Source organism: Labrus mixtus, chromosome 18 (genome assembly GCF_963584025.1).
Source record: "Labrus mixtus chromosome 18, fLabMix1.1, whole genome shotgun sequence".
NCBI lineage: Eukaryota > Metazoa > Chordata > Actinopteri > Labriformes > Labridae > Labrus > Labrus mixtus.
In genome coordinates this window covers 4,381,963-4,403,226 of record NC_083629.1, presented here as the reverse complement: position 1 = coordinate 4,403,226, position 21,264 = coordinate 4,381,963, and the positions used below count along the sequence as shown (strand labels likewise).

The 21,264-nt window shown below is 42.3% G+C and overlaps 1 protein-coding gene across 4 annotated transcripts in view; it reads left to right on the top strand.

Annotated features, from left to right (window-relative positions):
* daam2 (dishevelled associated activator of morphogenesis 2) overlaps positions 1-21,264 on the top strand; it is a 107,303-nt gene that overhangs the window by 27,918 nt on the left and 58,121 nt on the right. For all 4 annotated transcript variants that reach the window (XM_061063840.1, XM_061063837.1, XM_061063839.1 and 1 more), the window contains exon 2: positions 12,132-12,427. In XM_061063840.1, coding sequence (XP_060919823.1) covers positions 12,260-12,427 — 168 coding nt within the window. In that variant the 5' untranslated portion in view covers positions 12,132-12,259. The remainder of the gene's footprint in view (positions 1-12,131; positions 12,428-21,264) is intronic.

Here is a 21,264-nt window from a genome sequence, read left to right as displayed (position 1 = left end):
TGTTGCTTTGTGGTGATTCACACGGTTCAATGTTGTCCCTTTCATCACCAAGAAGAACTGGATCATCTCAAGCATCAATGCAATTTGGACAAGTGCACTGTATCGATGGAAAAGGGCCATTCCTTCATGAAGATGAGACTCTGGGGTGTTTGAAGAACGCTGAGTCTCTGGGAAGTCCAGATTCCTCCTCCCTCTTGAGAGTCATGGTAACCAGTTCTGAGGTTGTACCCGTTCCAATTTTTTTTTTCTAAATATATAATAACACCTCTTTAGTTAGACTGGGAGCTCGTGACTCTGGCGTTCCTCCCGTATGAAATAATTTGACACGGCTGGGTAGCGCTTTGGGATTCGAGGGAAAGTGATGCCAGGGATTTGATTTCATTCTGAGCTCTGTTAATATGTGGGAATGTCGGGGCCAGTGGAATGTGGCATGGCTGACTTCCTTCTCATTCACAGTATTAATAGCATAGTTATCCCTGTGATCCTGCCTTGTCGATGAACAGAGCGGTGCCCATCAGACAGTATAGAAGTGGGTCACCAGTTGCTCTGAGCTTCCTTCTAATGTAAGACCCCCCTGATACGACCTCCAGTCTGAACCAACAATAACATCTGTATTGTTACTAATGCAGAGTAGCAACTGCTGGACTTTCCTAATTCAACATGTGGATGACCTTTTGAATACAGTTAATACTTCCCAAATGAAGGCTTGAAAGATGTCTGCCTATTCATACAATGCAGCCTATAAGGCCTCCCATGGGCTAGCTGGGCTTCAACTGGGCATTGGGCTACTTGGTTGGTTAGTGTTGGGGCCAACATGGTTAACCCAGAAATATATGTGCTAGAAATGGACTTGCTATTTAGACTGTAGTTCTGGGAATTAGTTTGATTCTAAGTCGGGCTTGATTCTACCTAAATGGGTCCTGTAGGAAGCTCTTCTGTACTAATCTATGTGATGCCATCCATCGAAACAAAGGAAAAAGCTTGGCTCTAGTCATTTGGGCACCATATGGCTGTGCTAGCTGGTAAAATACTGTTTTGAAAGATTCAGGGTGCCTCATGAAACCATCGTTTTATCCTGTTGGAAACAAAAAAACGTGTGTCTGCAAGCTTGGGCTGACTGGTTGTTAACTCCACACAAGTCGTCTGCTTCTGCACTGGTTCTGATTTCAACTTTTTTTTCTTTCAACTCGTGTCTGTGGTTGTGGCTTCTATAAAGGGGTTTAGCATGTTTAGTATAATTTGCTTCAAACTGCAACTGTGCACGGTTGGGAACTCGAGGCCCCTCCACTGCTGCACAGAGCTGCTTCATTGGTTTTAATCAAAGTAGAAAACTCAGTCTAACAGCACAGTTGTGACAACCCCTTGGTTAATGTGGTCCACACCATTATGAATGTTCCTCACATCGGGAAATGCATTTTTTTAGAGTGGCTTTTAATGATTCAAGCTTAATGAAATGGCTATTAATGACATCCCTGGAGGATTGGAAACATCTCCCTCCTCCTATTTTTCCAGTGGGTTAGTCGAGGCATTTCCTCTCTAAGGTGGGTTACTGTGCCTCATGGCCCTATTAAAACCAACAGTGCTTATGTGTTTGTTTTGAATGAGGCTAGAAGCCAACAAGACCTATGAGAATTCTTAAATGTTGGCTGTGAAAGAGTTGACACTTAAAAAGTTTATGATATTGAAACACTGCCATGTATATGGTGGAGATTTGGCTTTTCACTGTTATTTAAGCAGAAAGGATTGTTGGAAAGAAGAGATATAATATGGACTTTGCAGACAAATTGAACAGCTTGTTTAGTAAAACCAATTTGTAGAAGTGGAGTCCCTGGTAATGGAATATCAATTGATGGTATCCAGGGTCATTCAACTATCACCATTCATCCTGGAGGGTCGATGAGTTCAATTCATTTACCAGATGAGAACAGATCACAGGACAAACCTCGGGTAAATACATATAATTACACTGTATAAAAGCTGTTGGTAAACAATAGAAAATGCCTCTCTGTCTAAACTTGATTGCATTTGCCTCTGAGACAGTCTGGAAATATTTAAGTATTATAGCATAATAATGGTATTAACCACAGCTGATTAAAGTAATGAATCATAATGGTGCTCTATTTAAACAGAAATACGTTGACTTATTTTTTCTTTCTCATGTTATCCACACTGCTGACTCTGTACTATATGGTAGCCCCATGAAACCGGCTCAACCGCAACTCCTGAACATTGTTCTGTTGCTATTGTCGAAGCTTGGGGCTGAACGTGGGCTGTTTTTGAAATTCTATGTGCTTGAAGTCCATTGTCATGCTGTGTCAGGAGTATCATTTCACTATGACGGCTCGCAGTGCATGTTTTGCCACTGACTCAGACAGTCCTGCCTGAGACTGAAGTCCTGGCGTCACCGTCTGAGAGCACAGTTCCCAGGCCAACAGCTGAAGTCTCATCCCGGCAGCTTCTCCTATCTGATTGCAGGGCCGACAGGAAGCAATCGAGGGAGAACGTAAGCAAAGTAGTGAAGTAGTTTTGTAAGAATAGTTTTAGAGAGTGGGGAGTTAAAGGGAAAGGAGGGTGGATTTCTGATCTCTTGATTCTGGGCTCTTTTCCTTGAAGATGCACGTAGGCATCAGAGCCGCGTCCCTTATCAGTAGCTGTCTTAAACACTTTGAGACCATGTGCATGGAACTCTCATGATGATCATTAATTGGGTTTCATTGGCTGCTTATCTTGACCGCTTGACACATGTCAATTGAAACAAGTACTTGGTGCCAATTTGAGATTGAGATTGAGAATGAAAAAGATGAATCTATTTCATCAGTCATTTAGAATTCATGGTTAAGGATGGTGTTAAAAATTGACGGAAATGCAATAGGTTCCCTGAGCAACAAAGTTCATACTAACACAATAGTTTTTTTCAGACACCCAGTAACACAGAGAATTGCATTAGTGGTAATGAGGGTGAGGAGTTTAATCGTGAAGCAAGCCTCCCTAGCTTTGTTTAAAGGGTGCAGCGTCTAACCTCAAGCAAACCATTGTCTGCTGTAAAGTTAGCTTAAAGTATGTTGCATTCAAAATCAGTAGTAATACAACTAATCTATTCTAGCATCTCAATGAAATGGAACAAAACCAAGTGGAAGAAGTGTGTAGTGCTGTGAGTACAAAACATGGACACCTCTAAAACACCTTCAAGAAGGCAGGTTTGGTGGAATCTACTCTGCTAGCAAGAGAGATAGCGATAGCTTAGTCTTTTGGACTTTTCTTCAGATACAACATTCTAGTAAAGCTCTGATAAGCCCTGCATAAAAAGTAAAAGACAGAATAATACCCTTGCCTTCTTTGAAAGAACCCTATAATACTTGAAAGAATCCGAACAATATCTCTGAAATTATTCTCTTCTTGATCATTAAATTTCTTCACCGTGCAAATCAAAGACAGCGAGCATGTTTTCCGAGGAGAGACTGTGTTGTCATAGCTAAAAATAACTGCCCTCTGCACATCAGATGCACATGGGCTCTAAATCAAGTCGAGGAACTTTAAACGTTGCACAGGCCGAAATAACTATCCCTGCCTGTATTTTTCTACCCTGATGGGCCCCTGCAGAATTGTCCAAACCAAATCCTCTGGCCCATTGTCCAGGTCCACATGAGAAAGCCACTCAGAGTACAGACTCTTATGAAAGCACTGGAACTTCTGTGTGCTTTCAGAATGAGCAACAGGAATGCATCATGCGTAAATGTACCGTGAAGTATTGATAGTCCCTCCCCTGTGAGTGCAGCTATGGTCATTTGTCTGTTGAGGCTGTAGCACGCTGCTTACCACGGAGACTCGCTCGGGAAAAAGATGGATGGGTGATGTCATGCTTTAGGAATGTGAATCACAAAGCTGCTGGTGGTGGATTTAGAGATCTGTGTTTATAATGTACAGTACATTTGATCAATCATGGATCAGCATTTCTTCACATAAACCCAGTAAACTGACCACCCATGTTGCTAAACCCCAGTGCAATTGAGTAAGTGATGCATGAACAAACTCTCTTTAATTGGTTTGGGACAGAACAAACTAGAAATTCTTGCCTGTATGTTTCACTTATTTAACTGATTAGCACAACAGTTTGACCCCTGACCCTTACGGACTAAGATGAACGACTTGTGCATTGCTTCTCTGAGGTTCCAAACAGTGACTGTGGGTGGGCTACAAATCCTATGGGGTCCATGGGAGAGTGAGTTTTCAGTGTCCCAGGTGATTTGGCTCGGGGCCATTGGCAGTGGATGGGGGTGAAAAGAATTGAAGCATAGGTCCATTAGTCATCGCGCAGAAAGGCAGACAGTAGAAGGGAGGGCAGGGCATGTTGGAGAGGGCATGTCTGGGGCAACGGCATCCAAAAGGTGGCATGGCAACAATGTGTCCAATGGCAGCGTTTAGTAGCTACTTCATGTCAAATTAATGAGATGGAGTGATTCACCTCCTTCTGTCAGACAACACATGTAGTAGTTGAATACCAGTACACAAATATGGGGACATGAAGACAAATGCCAACACTGCTCTATTAAGACCTTGATGTGTGTGTTTGGGCGTTGTCCTTTCATGTTTGTGTCCTATGTATGTTTATAATCTGCTGTGACTGCCTGAGGGAAAGTGTTAATCTACGATATCGGAGAAAGACATGTGATGTTTCATTGTTCTGTTAGAGTTAGAATTCCTTCACATTTCTTTTCAAATCAATTCCCAGTTTTCTTTATCAAGCTAACTGTTTGGCTGGGTTTTTGTCCTTAACATGGCCATTCAAATGGTATAGATGGAGTATGCAGGATCCAGGTGCAGGATTTTCAAATGCATAATCCAGCATTCACATGCTGCTTTTGATGATCCCATTTTTTGGCATTGTGTTCAGGGGTCATACATCTTAATGTGGAAACAAAATGTGCACCACAGAAAAGTTATATTTTATTGCTTAGAGCATTTTAACAACATGTTTATAGCTGTTCCTGTATCAGATTGTGTTCCAATCATTTTACTGCACCTCTAGGCCTACATTCTTTTTAACTAAGGAAATGTACTGTACCTGCTTTCATATCAGGATTTCTGCTTCTGTTTAACTTTTCTAACTATTCAGGGTCACTTAGTTTCAGCAGATGGCTGTTCGACTTGAGCCTTGATCTGCTCGAGGTTTCTGCCTGCTAGAGGGAAGTGTTTCCTTGCTCAACAAAAAGCCCATTTTTGTGAACTTTCTGGCACCTAACAAAGAGTGGTGGAAGTACGGAAGCCTTCAGCATAATTTTCTCCCTCCTGATCCTGTCAACATTGACTGTCCTGTGATCATCAACTGAAATGAACCTGTCAGCAGAGGCCAAAATAACTATATAATATAGAAGCAAAACTGAGTTAATTAAAATGTCTGGATACAGTCCTCGTAAGGCTTCCATACATAAGACAATGTGGCTGGCCCTAATAGATATTTTTGCTTCGTGCATGAAAGCATTCAAATTAACCAGGATGGAAATTTTTCACATCATGCCTTCAGCTGTTTGATTTTGCTACTCTAGTGAAGGCTCAGTCCCCTCACAGACTGCGTGCCAACAGATTGCCAAAACAATACCAATCCTTTAATCTGCATTCAGCATCTTGTTCCTGTCTGTGCCAGCGTGGCACTGCCCCCCCCCCCCCCCCCCATTTTTGCTGTCTGGTGCTTACATAAGCTCGACTGTACCCTCTTCTTCAACCCATTTCCCTGGAGGGATGTTCCTAATTTGTGGGACCCAGATACAATGTGTTTGCTGCAGGCTTTGCCTCTGATCTTTAATTCATCGCCTCCTAATAATGGCGCTCTTTCTTCTGCGCCTTTGCCTCTCCTACTTGTCCTTTGTTTTCAACAGTTTTTATCGCAGCTTCTTGTGTGTTTTCTCAACTCGCCTCCCTTGTTTTGCCTCACTCTGTACTGGCAGAGAGATAAGTTACGTGAAAAGTGGGAGCTGTATTATAATCCATTCATCCGTCAATGCATCACACAGACTATGACAAGGGAACTTCCTTAAAGTGAAAGTAAGTGGCAGGTAGAGGCACTGGGGTGTGGAGGAGGAACAAAAAGCAGGAGGATGAAGGCAGAGATGAAAGGGGGAGAAGTTGAGTGAGTGGAGCAGCATTTTAATGCTGGAGCGTACTGGAGTCAAGCTTTGGAAGAAAAAAAGTGTGCAGAGAAGGAACGTTGACGATGGATGATGAAGCTTTTTTGATTTGGTCCGAGTGTGTCAGGGGGGTTGATTTGTATCAACTTTGGCATCTTGTGTTGTGTCACAGATATTCGGTTAGATAATTTAAATGACTCTGGCACAGATGTTTGAGAGGACTGATCTCTGCATAGATATACACCTCTCTTTTTCTCTTGCTTGCACACACACAGAATCACAGCAGCAGCAGAAGCAGCTCTTCTCTCTCCTCACTGCCTCCTCCTCCTCCTCCACTGACCTACTTCCCCGGCGCTGTGGATGAGGCGATGAGGTAGTGGGCTGAATGAGAAGTGGCAGCAGTATCTCCCTTTTATCCTTGCCTCCCTCCCTCACCTCCTTCATCTCTCCATCTCTCTCTCTCTCCCTCTCTCTCTCTCTCTGTGCTCGGCTGCTCTCCAGACTCCTCAAACACAGCGAGCAGCCATCAGGCTCCTCTCTCTGCTTCAGGGCTCTGTGTGCGCGAGTATGCTAATGCTGTGTCTTTGCTTACATGTGAGTCTGCAGTGGGTGTGTCTGAATTTCAAAGCATGAGTACATGTGACTTCATGGCTGTGCACAGACGATGCTGCATGTTTGTATGCAAGCAGCATATCCATAAAAATGGGTGTGTTTTCATGCTTTTAACCCATGCATGTGTGTGTAAGCTGAAATACTTGTCTCTTATGACATTCAGTTTGCAGTGACAAATCTCTTGTGCTTCACTTTCTGCATCTCCCAGTGTGACACAGATGCTTCTAATTAGCACCAGCCAGCCTTTCACTCTTTCAGTGATTGTTTCCTTTTCCTGCGACTTATATCACAACTGAACATACATCTGTTTCCCCTTGTTGAGCAGGGACAAGTGAGGAAGTCTGTGTGTGTCTGAGTGTGTGTGTGTGTGCGTGTGTGTGTGTGTGCGTGCGCGTGTGCGTGCGCGTGTGCGTGCGCGTGCGCGTGTGCGTGTGCGTGCGCGGTTTTCCATGTCTAAAAGAGCGCTGGATGTGTGACAAGTTACTGACACGAAAAAAGACGAGAGGGAGAGGCAACGACGGAGAGAAAAAGAACGAGTATTATACAATTTAGAGAGAGCTGCAAAAGTGGAACACAGAGAAAATGAAAGAACTGTTCTGTTGGCTAAGAAATAACTTTAAATGAATGGATTTGTTTTGTGCTCAGATTGAGATTCAGTAAGATCCTTAATATGAGTCTCAAGTTCATGACAGCTTGTAGAATAGTCAAAAAATAAATTTACAGAAATGCTATTATATTCAACAATAATATGAATGTAAAACTCCTTTTATATCAGTTGGAAGTTTAATTCCTGCATTATGAAAGCTTGCAGGAAGGCTGCTGAGATAGTGTAGATACATTTGCATTTGCAGTTGCAGGATTTGCATCTTACAAACTGGCATCAAGCAAATCCTTAGACTGTATAGTGTTTGCACCATACCAGAATTTTAAACTTCAATACAATTGTAGTTAAAATCTAACAACATCCTACAGTTTTATGCTCAGGCAACAAAAGGCGGGTCCTAGGCATCACAAAGTAAAACATTTTTTGTTTTCATTTACCTTAATTTGCAATCAACCTCTGCACAATATCTAAATTGCACTAATACAATTGCATTATTTGAGCACCCATACAAAGCCAATGTATCTGTGCATTTTAGACAGTGTCATGTCCTCTGCTGTCTGTTGGTAAGAAACATAAACATAACATTTGCATTTTGCATTGGACACAGATGTGTAGATTCAACAGCTACAAGTGTACAATGGTCACTCTTCAGGCTGGCTGTTTATTCTTGCGTCCAAGTCAGGGCACGTCTAAACAAAAACTGTGTCTCGAGCAAAGGGAAGCAGTAGCACACGGATTTAGGCACAGAGGAATAGAAAAAGGGGGGATAAATCTGGTAGGAGGAGATGCGTGGCAAAGAAAGATGACAGATGTTACTGTCAGAGGGGGGTTGATGGAGGGAAATGTCACCGCATTCACCCTGAAAGAGAGGAATAATGGGAGATGACAGCGAATCAGAGAGGGAGGGAGAGAGGGATGCAGAGAGAAAAGCTGGGAGATAAGAGGGGCTCTCGGGGCACATATGGCAGCGGACATGGTCAATTTGAATGTGTTTGTGTGGGGACTCCACTATACAGAGATATTCCTCATATTTCCCCTATACATACAGTATTTCTGTGTGTATATACTATAAGTGTGTGTATTTGGATTCCTTGGCCTACTTTCCCTTGGCATGAGCTGGATGACAGCCAGCAGAAGGGGTGTTGAGTGAGGACTGGCCGCACGTGGGGCTCAGTGGGAAAGTGAAGATAGAAACAGACACACACACACACACACACACACACTGGACAGGAGGTTTAGGTCGTGTTTTATGCTGAATGGCTTTAAAACCCCTGTAGAGCGGCCTCTTTTCCATTAGGCTCCGCCAGCTGTCCACAGCAACAATAACTAACTCACCACCATAAAGTTTTGGCACTGGCTCCCACTTTATCTTACGGCCATAAAAACGATGAAAAGCCGTCACTGTTAATAGTACGAGGCGGAGTCTCCTTAAGTGTAAATGTATGGAAAAAAAATCTGATTTAGCTTCCTGAAGTTTTTAGCTGTCATCTCCCCGTGCAGTACTGTTTCCTGTTTCTCATTGACTCAACATTAAGTCTCATATATGTCCATATAGAACATCTTCTGGACAGCATGCTGTGGTTAGCCACATCTGGTTCGATCGAAGCCAATGACACACACATGCAACAATTGTTTTAAACGATCAGCACTGAGTCTGTTTAGGTACGAGTTTGGGGAAAGTTGGTACTGAATGTTCACATTGTGTCTGGGATTTTGCTGCAATTTCAGTAGTGCCCACATAAACTGTAGGTTTTTTCTGTAGTGATAAAATGTTTGTTAGGGAAGGTCAGTTCATTTGGGTTTAGTGGGCAAAGGCAACAGCCCTAAAATCACAGATTATCATTGGCCCGTGAAAACTGACGACAGGTGAGCTATTTGACATATTTATTTTAAAGATATTTTTTTTAGCTTGCATGACTTTATTGGCGAGAAGGACAATGGACCAAGGCCCAACTGGGGACACGAGTTGGAAATTAGCAATAGCTATATACTCTTTATGCAGCACATCAGTTTCATGCTTTGTATTGAAATTATGTTAAATTGCATTGTCCCTATTAAATAAATAAATTCAATGGACAGAGCAGAAAACAGGAATGATTGGAGAATGAAAACGTAGTGGAGTGCTGAGGGACAAATTCAAACCAGGGCCGCCCACCTCAAGGACATCTGAAAATCTGAAGGAACTCTTGCAGTGGCTGCAGATGTGAAGCAGCAATCGATGATCACAGACAAATACAAAATAATCTCTGTTTGAAGTTACAATCAGGAGTGAGGTCTCCTGTAGGTTTAACTTAGCATTAAGGCAAAACATTCAGTCAAGATGTCTCCTTTCCAGAAGACTTCTGAAGCCATAATGTTAGCTTCAGCTTGTCCAGGGTTCCTATGTCAACATGTCATTTTATTGCATTTATTATTTAATGAAGCCTAATACTGTCCTTTATCAAATACTGTGCATGCCATGAAACTACAACATACTAATTTGAATCCAGCCTCATGAGACATCACTCTAAAGGTAACCAGATACAGACTTACACTATGCAAAGGGAATAAGAGCGATAGTGAATTAATGGTCAGCAGCAGGTCACTTTTGCTGTGGAGTCACATAACAGGTTGGTCTACCCTCACAGAGGGGTGTACAGGGATTGTCACGTCTGCTGTCATAACACACACACAAACACACACACTGCTGCAGTATCAAATGAACCTCACCCACAGGCACACGTATACAAGATGCCACACACTGCTATTAATTACATTCAGCACAGTGATGCAATGACCATGAAACAGTCCACATATTTAGAGGATCATTTAAGATATAGTTCATGTAAGAAAACATGGTTGCAGAGACCTCGCTGTGTTAAACAACCTAAAGAAATGGCTGCTTTTCATTTCACACATAGTTATGCACAGCTCTTCTTCTTCCTATAGAAAGATGGCAGAGAAAAAAAAAAGCAAAAGACGAAAAGAGCAAAATGGAAATGCTGTGTTTTTTCTCTTTACTTTTCCCCCCTTCTTCCTTTAAGCTCTCGTCGAAAGGCTCAGCGCATTCATAAAGAATTTACCATCCGGCTATTTATAGACAGTGCAGTGAGAACTCAAGGCTGAACAAACGTTTGAGAGAGCGATGGCAGAGAGTCGTGCTCAGCTGAGATGTAGATCGTGGCTTTTTTGTGGAAATTGGAATCATAAACTTTCACTGCCGTATTTAACAGGCTTGTGTAAGGCTCCAGGCATTACTTAATGCATGTTTGGTTATGTAAAAAAAGAGTCAATAAAAAGCACAACATTCAGAGTGGAAAAGAGGGATTTGCTTTTTTTAAAAGCTGCTTTGGTGCAGTTTACTTGAAATCAACTTCTTTGTATTTTTATGGAACAAAGGTTACAAAGGTTGCTTCCTGTATAAAATGTTCATGTAAATCTGAATGTCAGTGATATTTTGCATGACAAGCTCGAGGTCCATTCATTCACAAATGCAGTAAACCGGTGCATAAAGAAGAGCTTTGTGAGCTGCTGTTGGTGTAAGCTCACATTGTGCAAGTGAGTGTGTGGCTGATAGGACATAATATGGTGTAAAGAGTGTATCATTCATACAGTGAAGACCACCCATTTCCTTTTGGTGGCATTGAGGAAATCCTCCAGGGTGTCTCGGCCTATTCAGTCCTCTTCTCCTGTTGAATACACACAGACACGCACACACGCATATACACACACAATGTACGCTCCATTGACGGAGCGAGGGCACTACTGGGGCAGATCTCAGTGATTCTGCAAAAACACAAACAGACACACACTCTGCACAGGCTCCATTGTACACCATGGACAAGAGCTCTCTTTGTGATGGGTTGAAGAGCAGCTGATGTAAAGATGCAGATATCATGGCTCCCCTGCTGCCTCCATGTCTTTTTGACCATACTTATAAAATGTACAGGAGGTGGTGAAGGCCACGGTGATGCAGACATTTGTTTGTGGGCTGACTACTAGAGTGCTTACCTACCATTTGTTTTTTGTGTTGCTGGAGTGGAAGCTACTTGTCAATGAAAAGATTAGCCATACCCAATGCTGTATTGAAGAAGACTTGACTTGCTGCCCCCTCTTTGTCATGGAATCTTTTCATGATGTAGTTAACTACACTTTTCAATGTCTTTGTCGATTATGGTGGCTGTTGCATCTTATGTATCCGTGGCCAGTTAAAACAAACGGAAACTGATGAATGAAGCCAATGCACAAGTGCAGAAGTGATGATAGAGGCTGTAAGAGTTTTACATAATTTAACATAATTAAGGGGCGTGCATGATTTGACAAACAACCGGGTGCATTGTAGTTTTTTTCCAGGAGGCTAAAGGCCACCTCGACTTCACCACTTTGTCCTTTAGTAGACTGTCAGAAGGTTGGATTGAGTCAACATTTCCAACATGGCAACCTCAATGGTTCAGCTTCAAAGCGCTTCTTAAGAGACCAATGCATGACGTCACTAAAACATCCATGTTTCATGCAGTGTATGGTGAAAACACATCTCTACTTTTTTGTGCATTTAAAATAATTTCTAAATCATCGGCATTGAGTAGATGCTGCTCGTGTAGACAGCCTTGAAGCCCTTGTGACTGATAACAGGCTGAATCTCTGCTGTGCTCTGTTGTCTTTGTAAATAACTTGAATTATTTACTGCTCATTAAAATGTCATGCATTGTACAGCGTGCAATTGAAAGTCATTCCCGGTGACACTTGGGACACCAAACAGGCCAGCTTGCATCATCAATGTCTCTATAACCTTTTTTCCCTTCTCTCTCTTCCAGATCATGCCCCCCAGATAGCAGCCTCGTCCTCCTCTCCACTCCCCCTCCCTGCCCCTGGCCCCCTCCCCCCCCCTCCTCTACCTTCCTGGTCCAGCATCATCACTGCCACCTGTGTCACAACAGCCACCATGCCCCCCAGGAAGAGGACGCGGCCAGGTCTGGGCTTCTTGTGCTGCTTCGGGAGCAGCGAGCCCCCGGAGATCAACCTAAAAGACAGCGTTCCCCTGCAGCTGCTGGAGTTCAGCGCCCCCATGCCGCCCGCCGAGGAGCTGCATGCACGCTTCTCTGAACTAGTGGTGAGTAAAGACGGGACTGATCTGAGCAAGCTAGTTTAATAGATGTTGGAGAGGATATGATGAGGTGTCTTTTAATTTAAGGCCTGGAGTTTGACTCCACTCTACTATTGAATCAACTTAGGCCCTGAATGGCTCTACTAAATGACCCGATATAACTCCTGGTAGCCATAATAAGGACCAAATGAATTCAGCGAATCTTGAACCAAGACATAATTGTAAAATTTTATAATAGAAGTTGAATACATTTTAAAACTCATACATTTACTGATAGTTTTTTTGCAGAAAAGTAATCTGAATGAACAGAAAAATGAACCAATGGAGCGGTCAAACCAAGAGGCAGCTTCCAGTCCTGAAAAAAAACTGCAGTTCCATAAGTGTCCACTTGAGGCTGGCTCAGAAAGTCCTGTATGTAGATCCCCATGTTTACAGTAGGAATACTCTCTACTAGAGACAATTTAGCTTAATGCTCCATGATTTATTTTTTCATTATATTGGAACAATGCTAGGATGGTGCAGAAAGGTATAAGACTACGTGTGGATCATCTGCTTATGCAACTACAATCACCCACTGATTCAGTTGGAGCCAGTTCCACTAGAATCTAATGCAAAACTTTTCTGTTTTCGATACGAACTCCAAAATTAGTCACTTTACAGATTTGCCATCCCTAGAGTGGAAAAAAAGTTAAATATACAAAAATTGGCTTCAAGCAATACTTGGATAGATTGTAAACCTTGGAGTTTTCTTTTTTCCTTTGCCAGGCAATCCATTTCTCTTCTTTCCCTTCATTTGTGTGTTGTTAATTATCTGAAACAAACTGGATCATGGACAGGAGCTGGGAGGGAGCAGATCATGTGGAGAGTGTCTTGATGGTTGAATGAGACCACGCCCTAAACCCCACAATCCACAAAATTCAGAAGCTCATCCTTTTCCACTACTCGTAGACCACCTTCATGCGACGCGTTCCCACCGCCCTCCGTCTTGCACTGCTCACACTTTTTGGCAGGAGATGTAGGACTTAAGCATTGGCAGACTTGCGTGGCTGTGTTGGCGTGTTCCCATGGTGTGGAGAGGGATCAGGGCACAGCTGTCAGGATGGAGGAGTCTGCTCTGGCTCTCAGCTGCCATGCAATCTGGTTCTGTCTTTGCTGGAGGAACAGAGCTTTGCTGTTTCTGTTCCTATGTTTGCTCAGTTCCTGTCTCTTTGTCTGCGTCGGTCCTGTCTGTCTCCATCTCAGCGCCTTCTGTTATTCTCTCTCAACCCTCGGATATTTCTCTTTTCCTCTGTCTCTATCTCCCTCTCCAAACTGTGTACTCAGCACCATGGCTGCAGGACTGCTTCTGGCACTGTGGAGTCTCAGTCTTGGGGAATGCTAAACTTCACCGCCTGCAGGATATATCACTCCGCCAACTTTCAAAATTCATTCAGAAGATTAAGCGAAATTCCATTTGTGATAGGAAATTATGCACAGATATCAAAGCAGATGTTTTCCCATTGATGGTCTTTTCCCCCATTTCCCCAGCTGATTTAACCTGACTTGACCCTACATTTACTGTCCTGGCTCCTCTGTAAACATTAGCAATGCCATTAAACCCTAGGAGCTGCTCTATATGTGAAAAAAACAGATACAAATCAGGATTTTAGCATTCAAGATAACTGCCCTAATCTGTATCCTTTGACTGAATAGAGAAGCATGATAATCATCGATACATCAATCAGGTTTTTATAGAGATCTGGAAATGCTAATTGTATGTATTTCTAAGATACAATTAGCTTTTTGGAGTAAATATCTAAGCTTTCAATGAACCTGACAGAGATGCATCAGCTGAAGAAGATGCAGAGCAGGCACATCTGTTTTTTCTGAGACACGAAGCTGTCGATCTAGAAGACAAAGAGGATTTGGCATTTCTGTCTTTGGATCTTGTTCCATCCACATGTTGTGGATAGATTATTCTTCAAATGCTTGTTGAACAGCTACATCCGATGTTTCACTGTCAAGCATCAATGTTTTGTCTTTGGGGTGATTTTTTTGGGCTGTGGCCCATCTTACCTTTACTTCATTGCTAGATGTACTCAAAAGGTCAAAAACCCAAATGGAAAACAAGAGAAATTGTACAAATCTTTTTGTATTTTATTTCATACATGCATTACCCCTCTTGAGCATTGGACATGAAATACAGACTGCAACTGAAAACTGCTGCAAAAACAATTCTGCCTCATCAACAGTTCAGCGTGCATATTTTCACAAGCCTATAGCTCTACTGAACATGCAAGGTATGCAAAATTGATCTTTTAAGGATACACCTGCAGCACTTCTTTGCCAGGTTGTGTGAGCCAGAGTATATCAGCGGGATGAGGTTTTCTTTCTTTGGGGATCGTCTCTTCAGTTTTTTGGATCCAGCAAAGTGTAACTTTTCACCAAGGTTGTGATGTATGCTACTAAGTTAGTAAGCAGCTACAAACTGACACTGATTAAATTAATCCAGACAATAGAAGGAACTCTCCAACCCAAGCTGCTAACAGTTTGTAGCATCTGTTCTTCAAATGGTCTAAACTGAAAATGATAAAATAATTCAATCCCTGACTGTTTGAGGTCGTGTCTGCTTTGATTGGATGACCATTGCATGAACTGCCTCTACCTAAGGATGCTCATCTGGTCAATCTATTTTTCCTCCACATCTGTTTTACTGATGCTGTAGTCGACATGCTGACGCATTTGATCAGACGTCCAAAAACACAACAGCCATCACTCGGTGCTGACACGATGCTTGTAATGCTGAGACACTGAGAGCCAATGTGAGTAGATGAGGAGCTAAACTCTAGGGGAAAGATGATATAGAAAAAAAAGGGAAGACATAACACAGTGTGTTTCCAAGGCAACAGGAGACAGGGATTATTGTTATGAAAGCCTTTTCCTGAGGAGGAGAATGAGACTCAGTGGAGCCTCTAGAGTGGGAGCGACAGATCTGGGCCAAACGGAGGAGTTAACCACCTCCACGTGTCTTCATGTCCATAATGGGGTCTTCCTCTGTGACTAGAGGCTGAACAGTGTGCACTCGGCGTACACTGTTAGAAGAAGAAAAGACTTCAGATCACTTGTCCCTGACGTTTTGTGTGTGGTGTTTTTGTCCAGCTGTAACTTGTGCCATTACTGTTACTTTGAACGTGTACATGGAACACATTATTGACGTCTATTTTACATGACTTTGATTTGTAAAAGTTTAAATAGAAATAATGTGGTGATGAGCTAGGTTGCCTCATTTCTGGATAACAAACCAGTCAAAGAAGCGATCTCTAACTCCATCTGGCATCTAAGATGGGGGTCTGACTGTAAACAATGACGAGCATGTGGCAAATGAAGTCTTGGCCTAGATATTCATTAATGCTATGCTTTTTACAAACACAATGGCAGATTCCCTAAAATATTGTCAGATTCCACAGCATCTTTGTGTGCAGCATTTTGTCCTCGCCTTGGTTTTGCTTCGTCCAGTTGCGCGAGCCCTTACCCACTTGGTCTGTATCTGAAGTGAAGGCATGAGCAGCTGGACTCATGGGTTCACAAGAATCACAGGACACAGTTCCTTTGCCTTTCAGAGGGTTAATGTGTTGTTGATTTAGTGTCTGTTTTGACACAATGTTGATAAAGTAATAGGATGTCGGATTGTGAGTCTGTATGCTACATGGTGTTTTATTTTGAAATTTAACCAGATGCTCGCTGCAATCCCTTCTCTGCCACCCTGTCTGGTTCCTTCTGCTATGTTCAGCTTGATGCATGCATGCATCTTGCTACGTCAAAATAAACTTGGCGTGTTTTTGAAGCAGAGTGGAGTGGCGCTTGCGGCGCTTGCAGTAGATACAGGAGTATTGACGAGAGGGTGCGATCAGCTCTGCAGTGTGCGTTGTGGACAGAATGAGTCGCATACAAATACGCTGTTGACTCTGCCCGTCAACTAATATGTAGCTTACAAAACAAATGATGAGGAATAAGAGTGTGGTGTCCATCCTTGATTCCCTCATGTTAACACTCCTCTGGCAAATGCTCAACAAGTTTTCAGAGCCTGGAGAATAAATCTGCCTCCATGTCCTCTGTAAAACCATATGAAAGCAGTCTGCAGCCAGTAACAACCTTGACGAACTCGTGCAAATGAACCTGGGAGTAATTGTCTCTGATTTGAACACATGAAGAAAACACCACATCAGAGGGGCTAATGGACCATATCAATTAAAGTACACTTGCAGCTGGCTGCAGAATGTCCAAAATGTGCCACAGCTCTCGGTTCTGTTTTATGAATCTGGGTGCATTTTTAAACAGTGATTTTCAATCAGGGTTTCAAGGCTTGCATGCATAGCTGATATCTAGGCCATGTGTGAAGTTTGGCAGCAATTCAAGCACAGTGAAAGCTTTATTTATGTTTGTCGAGGCAATTCCCTGCTAATAACACTTTGTAATCAATGCTAAAATGCTGTAATTTCTCAAGTAATCAAGAAGGGGCCCTGATCAATCATTTTAATGCTGGAAGGCATTTCACACTCGTAGCTGTTGAGTAACCAAGAGGGCAGTAATCATTTATCGACGAAGGAACCAAAGTGTGGGGTTGATTACGGGGACAACTAGAATGACATTTACAAGTTACAGCTGATGGCACTGAACACAAAGCGTTTGCTTTGGAAGGTGGCATATGGTCACAATGTGTCGACACATTTCCCCTGCACACTAAAACGTGTCTAAAATGAGAAAAGCAAACATAGAAGAAGAAGTTATGCAACTCATTAAGAAACATTCAGGGTGGAGAATCTGCAGTGGAGTAGAATTTAATGTTTGTTTGATTAAGATTGAAGTTGTAAAGGAAAAAAAAATGAAGTCTGTATAAGCTTGTTGCTGGCTTTTTTTTCCTTCCTATAAGTTTCCCCTAGTTTCCCCTTGGGGCTGTTTCCTAAAATATGACATTTGGAATCATAAGTTGAGAAGATTCAAACTTCACAAACCAGGTATCAAAGTGGAGCTGAATGATCAACAGAGATCTCAAACATTGTAAAACAAACAGGAATGGTGAATCAAACTGGCAAACACACTGAATACGTGTGAAATGTTCAAATTCAATGTCTCTCATATTTTTTGATGGGACACATTTTCCAAACCGATCAGGTCTTGTAGGCCAACATCTGGCACAGAGCTGGCCGACATCAGATTAGTGTGTGTTCTCTCTGCTTTTTTCTCTCTGCCCTCTTTTTCGATCTGTTTTGTCTGTTTGTTTCTGTCCCTCATTCTTTCTCTCTCTCTCTGTCTCGTAATTTGGGCCAGTTTTAATCCGACCACTCCGGGAAATGGTCCAGCTGTCCAGTGTCAGGCACCGCCTCTGTGTGCCGCAGCCTCTAATAACGTCCATATTAGAGATGTTCCAATACATTTGTTTCTCCTGATATAGATTTTGATACTATTTTTCTGATCAGATACCAGGAATCAATGAAAATCTAGGCAGATAAAAAACATGTATATTTCACTTTTGCACTGATGTAATTTTCCACTACAAAACATGAGAATAATTCCTTATATTTTGCTAACTCCAATGTGACATGCAATGATAGAACCACAGTTTTGGTTTTGCTTTCACTTAATGTGACTTTAAAACTAGGGTTGTGCGCTATAAGCCGACTAAACATTTGAACGCCCGCTAGTTGACATCAGAATCACTAACATGTTTAACTAACTACTGTTATTTCAATTCATTCCTTACCGCAATGCCGGTCAAATGTCGTGTCTAATTTGTAATGCTGCTGCGTGTCACTTACCAGGACTGTAGCTCCAGTCAATGGCTTCTCCTAGACATACATACATACTAGTGGTGCTGTACTACCTGGATATTAACCATCACAATGGACGGATGGCATCTCATAGGGGTTTAACAGTATTTTGATGTAGAAAATGGAGCTAAAGTTGGCTGTAGGCTGTGTCAGGTTAATCTGGCATATAACCACTCGACTGGAGCAATTTGTAACCAGCACAGGTATGTGGACGGAAACCTGCAAGGAGGCCTGAAGGCCTGCAGTGCAAGAACTGCTAACGTTAGCCACACTCGCCAAACGGATTTGACATATTTTACTTACAGACGCTGAGATTCCATGTTTAGCCGTGTAAAGTAAATTGTGCTTGATTTAGATTGTTTCTGAGTGTTTTCTTTGATTTGACAAGTCGACCTTTTTATTAATTATTATTAACCAGCTTTGAAGTTAGTCCCCCTATTTAAAACACGTCTTCATTTGTGCTCTTGAACAGAAGTCACCAGATGCAGTCATCATAAAGTCCATGGCTACAAAACAGGGCAAAAACATAGAATCAGTGCATGGTGTGGTATATTTTAAGATACTGTTCTCCTTTTTTAGGTGGACTTGGATCACATTTCAGTAGTATTTAAACGTTGTTCCTAAAGCAGAAATAGTTTAATTAGACTTTCTCATTCAAAAACCTAAACCTGTGTTTCCAGGAGAACTGCACTCTTTTCAAACATAAATCCTCTCCTAATGTTCCCTCCAGTAAGCCGGACGTGAACCAAAAATGTGTTGCATAACAAGAAAGAATGGAAATGTTCCCCACCCTCTGAGCCGTTGGGAGTGTGTTTCCTCCACTGTGTACGCCCTGGGATGCCCCATCTTTCCTTTCGATTTCCCTCCCTCCTTCCTCTTCCTTTTTTCATTCGTCTAACTGATGCTTCTTACCTCTGTTCTCCAGCTGTCTCTTACTGTCCTGAGCTAACCTTATCATGGAGGTGATGAAGCCTTGTTTGGACTAGGGGAGGGGCGGTAGGTTGAGAAGTAGCTACTGACCCTGACTCATCAAAGAGGATACTGTGACTCATATAAATGTTGCAAAGTGGTGTGAGCCCAGTGTGGGTATGTGGGTGTGTGTGATGTGGTGATTTGTAACTGGACTTAAAGCGGTTAAACCCATTCTGACCAGATCATAAGAACATTAAAATAGACTGTGACCTTTTCTAAGTTGTGGTCAATGATTCAGAGCCAGTCTTTACCGTATGAGAAGAACTCAAGTTGACATGCCTGGTTTAAAAAAACACTTGAGTTGTCATGATACCAGAATTTCAAACTTGGACTAGATACTAGTAAAAACAGACGGTATCGATCACTGTTTCAAAACTATTGCAACAAAAATAGAAGTTCTCTGCACCCATGATTGGGTCATTTCTCTTATTTTATGATGACAAATGCAGGCAACCTCCTGCACACTGTTTGAATTTCCCAAACACATTGCAGTCGACTGTAGAAAAATATATCCAACTTTTGCAACTTAATGAGATGCCAAAATAACTTGAGAAACATTGGTATTTGCCAATGAGTGAACATGAGGGATGACTGCTGCTCTCTCTTTTGCTTTTGCAGCTGTTGGTCAAAACAAAACAGAAGATCTGTAGTTTTCTAAAAAGCTTGGTATCAAAATATCTAAAATTTTGAAAACCTTAAAATGAAAACACGTTTTCACTATTATATTACCAACAGAGGACCATCAGGCTACTGTTTATGTTCAATTTGAACCAATGACAAAATCTACTTTTAAGGTTTTTTTTTATTTAAAACTTTTAATGTAGTGGCTTTTTATTGTAGTCATTTTTTTCAAGAATCGAGGAGACTCACAACTTTAAGGGATTTCTATCTACCAAAGAGGGCAATTTTTAAAACATCTACTTTATAAAGTTTTGAACTCTACTTGAAGTTATTCTAAAACATCCTCCTCTTTAAAGTACACTTTTTTTATTGATGGTCCCCTGTTGGGAAATGCGACAATACAGAGGTCCCGTGTAAGATGGGAATGCAAGTTGTCGCACACACATACACATCCATGCACACACAATCTCACTGAATCTGGTTTGGGTCATTAATGGCAGCTACAGCTTCCTTTGGGTCCCCTGGAGGCCTCATATGACTTCCTGCCATCTTGCCTGTCTTTCCTCTGCCTTCCTGTCTCGCCCAGAGACCACTGCAGGATATATATACACTGTTTGTCTCTCCGTGTGTGTGTGTGTGTGTGTGTGTGTGTGTGTGTGTGTGTGTGTGTGTGCGTGCGTGCGTGCGTGCGTGCGTGCGTGCGTGCGTGCGTGCGTGCGTGCGTGCGTGTTATGCTAGATGGACCCTCCCTGTCAGTCCTGTAGGACTTTACATGAAGTAAAGTCCTTCACATCCTCCCCTCAAATGCCACTTCATAGACACACATGCACGTGAAAGGATGTCATTCTTGGACCACACGTACTTCTCCTTTAGGCGGGCCTCACACATTCTCAATCAGCCGTCACACAGACACACACCCACTCCCACCCCTCTGCCAGTCACTCACACCTACCCACTCACTTACCTCTTTTATTTCCTGCATTTCTCTTTTCAGATTCCCCCCAGCAGCATGAACACTTCCTTTCATTCTTCACTTTTTCGCCTCTTTTCACCACTTTTCATTGTTACCTCTAACAGCCACTCATCTCTGTCTCGATGCAGTCAGCCTGAAGTGAACATGCAGTCTAAACAGCAGAAGCGGATATTTATTCACTCCCATGTTTTATCACAACCTATCTCTTCCCCCACTCTTTCCATATGGTGCAGATAAGTATTTTAAAAATCTCCAAGACTTGTTGCTTTATCTGAATCCCTTTTTGTCATATACATGAATTTACTGAGGCCATGAATGGTGGAACATGTGCTTAAAGATTGAGTTAGTTGTTTTTTTCCTAAAGCAATAAAATATAGACTTCTGGACCTCCATACATGTGTGGTGGTGACTGTGTCTGAAGAGACTGTTTGGTTTTGGTTGACACAGGAGGTTTCTGGGCGGGAGCTGGT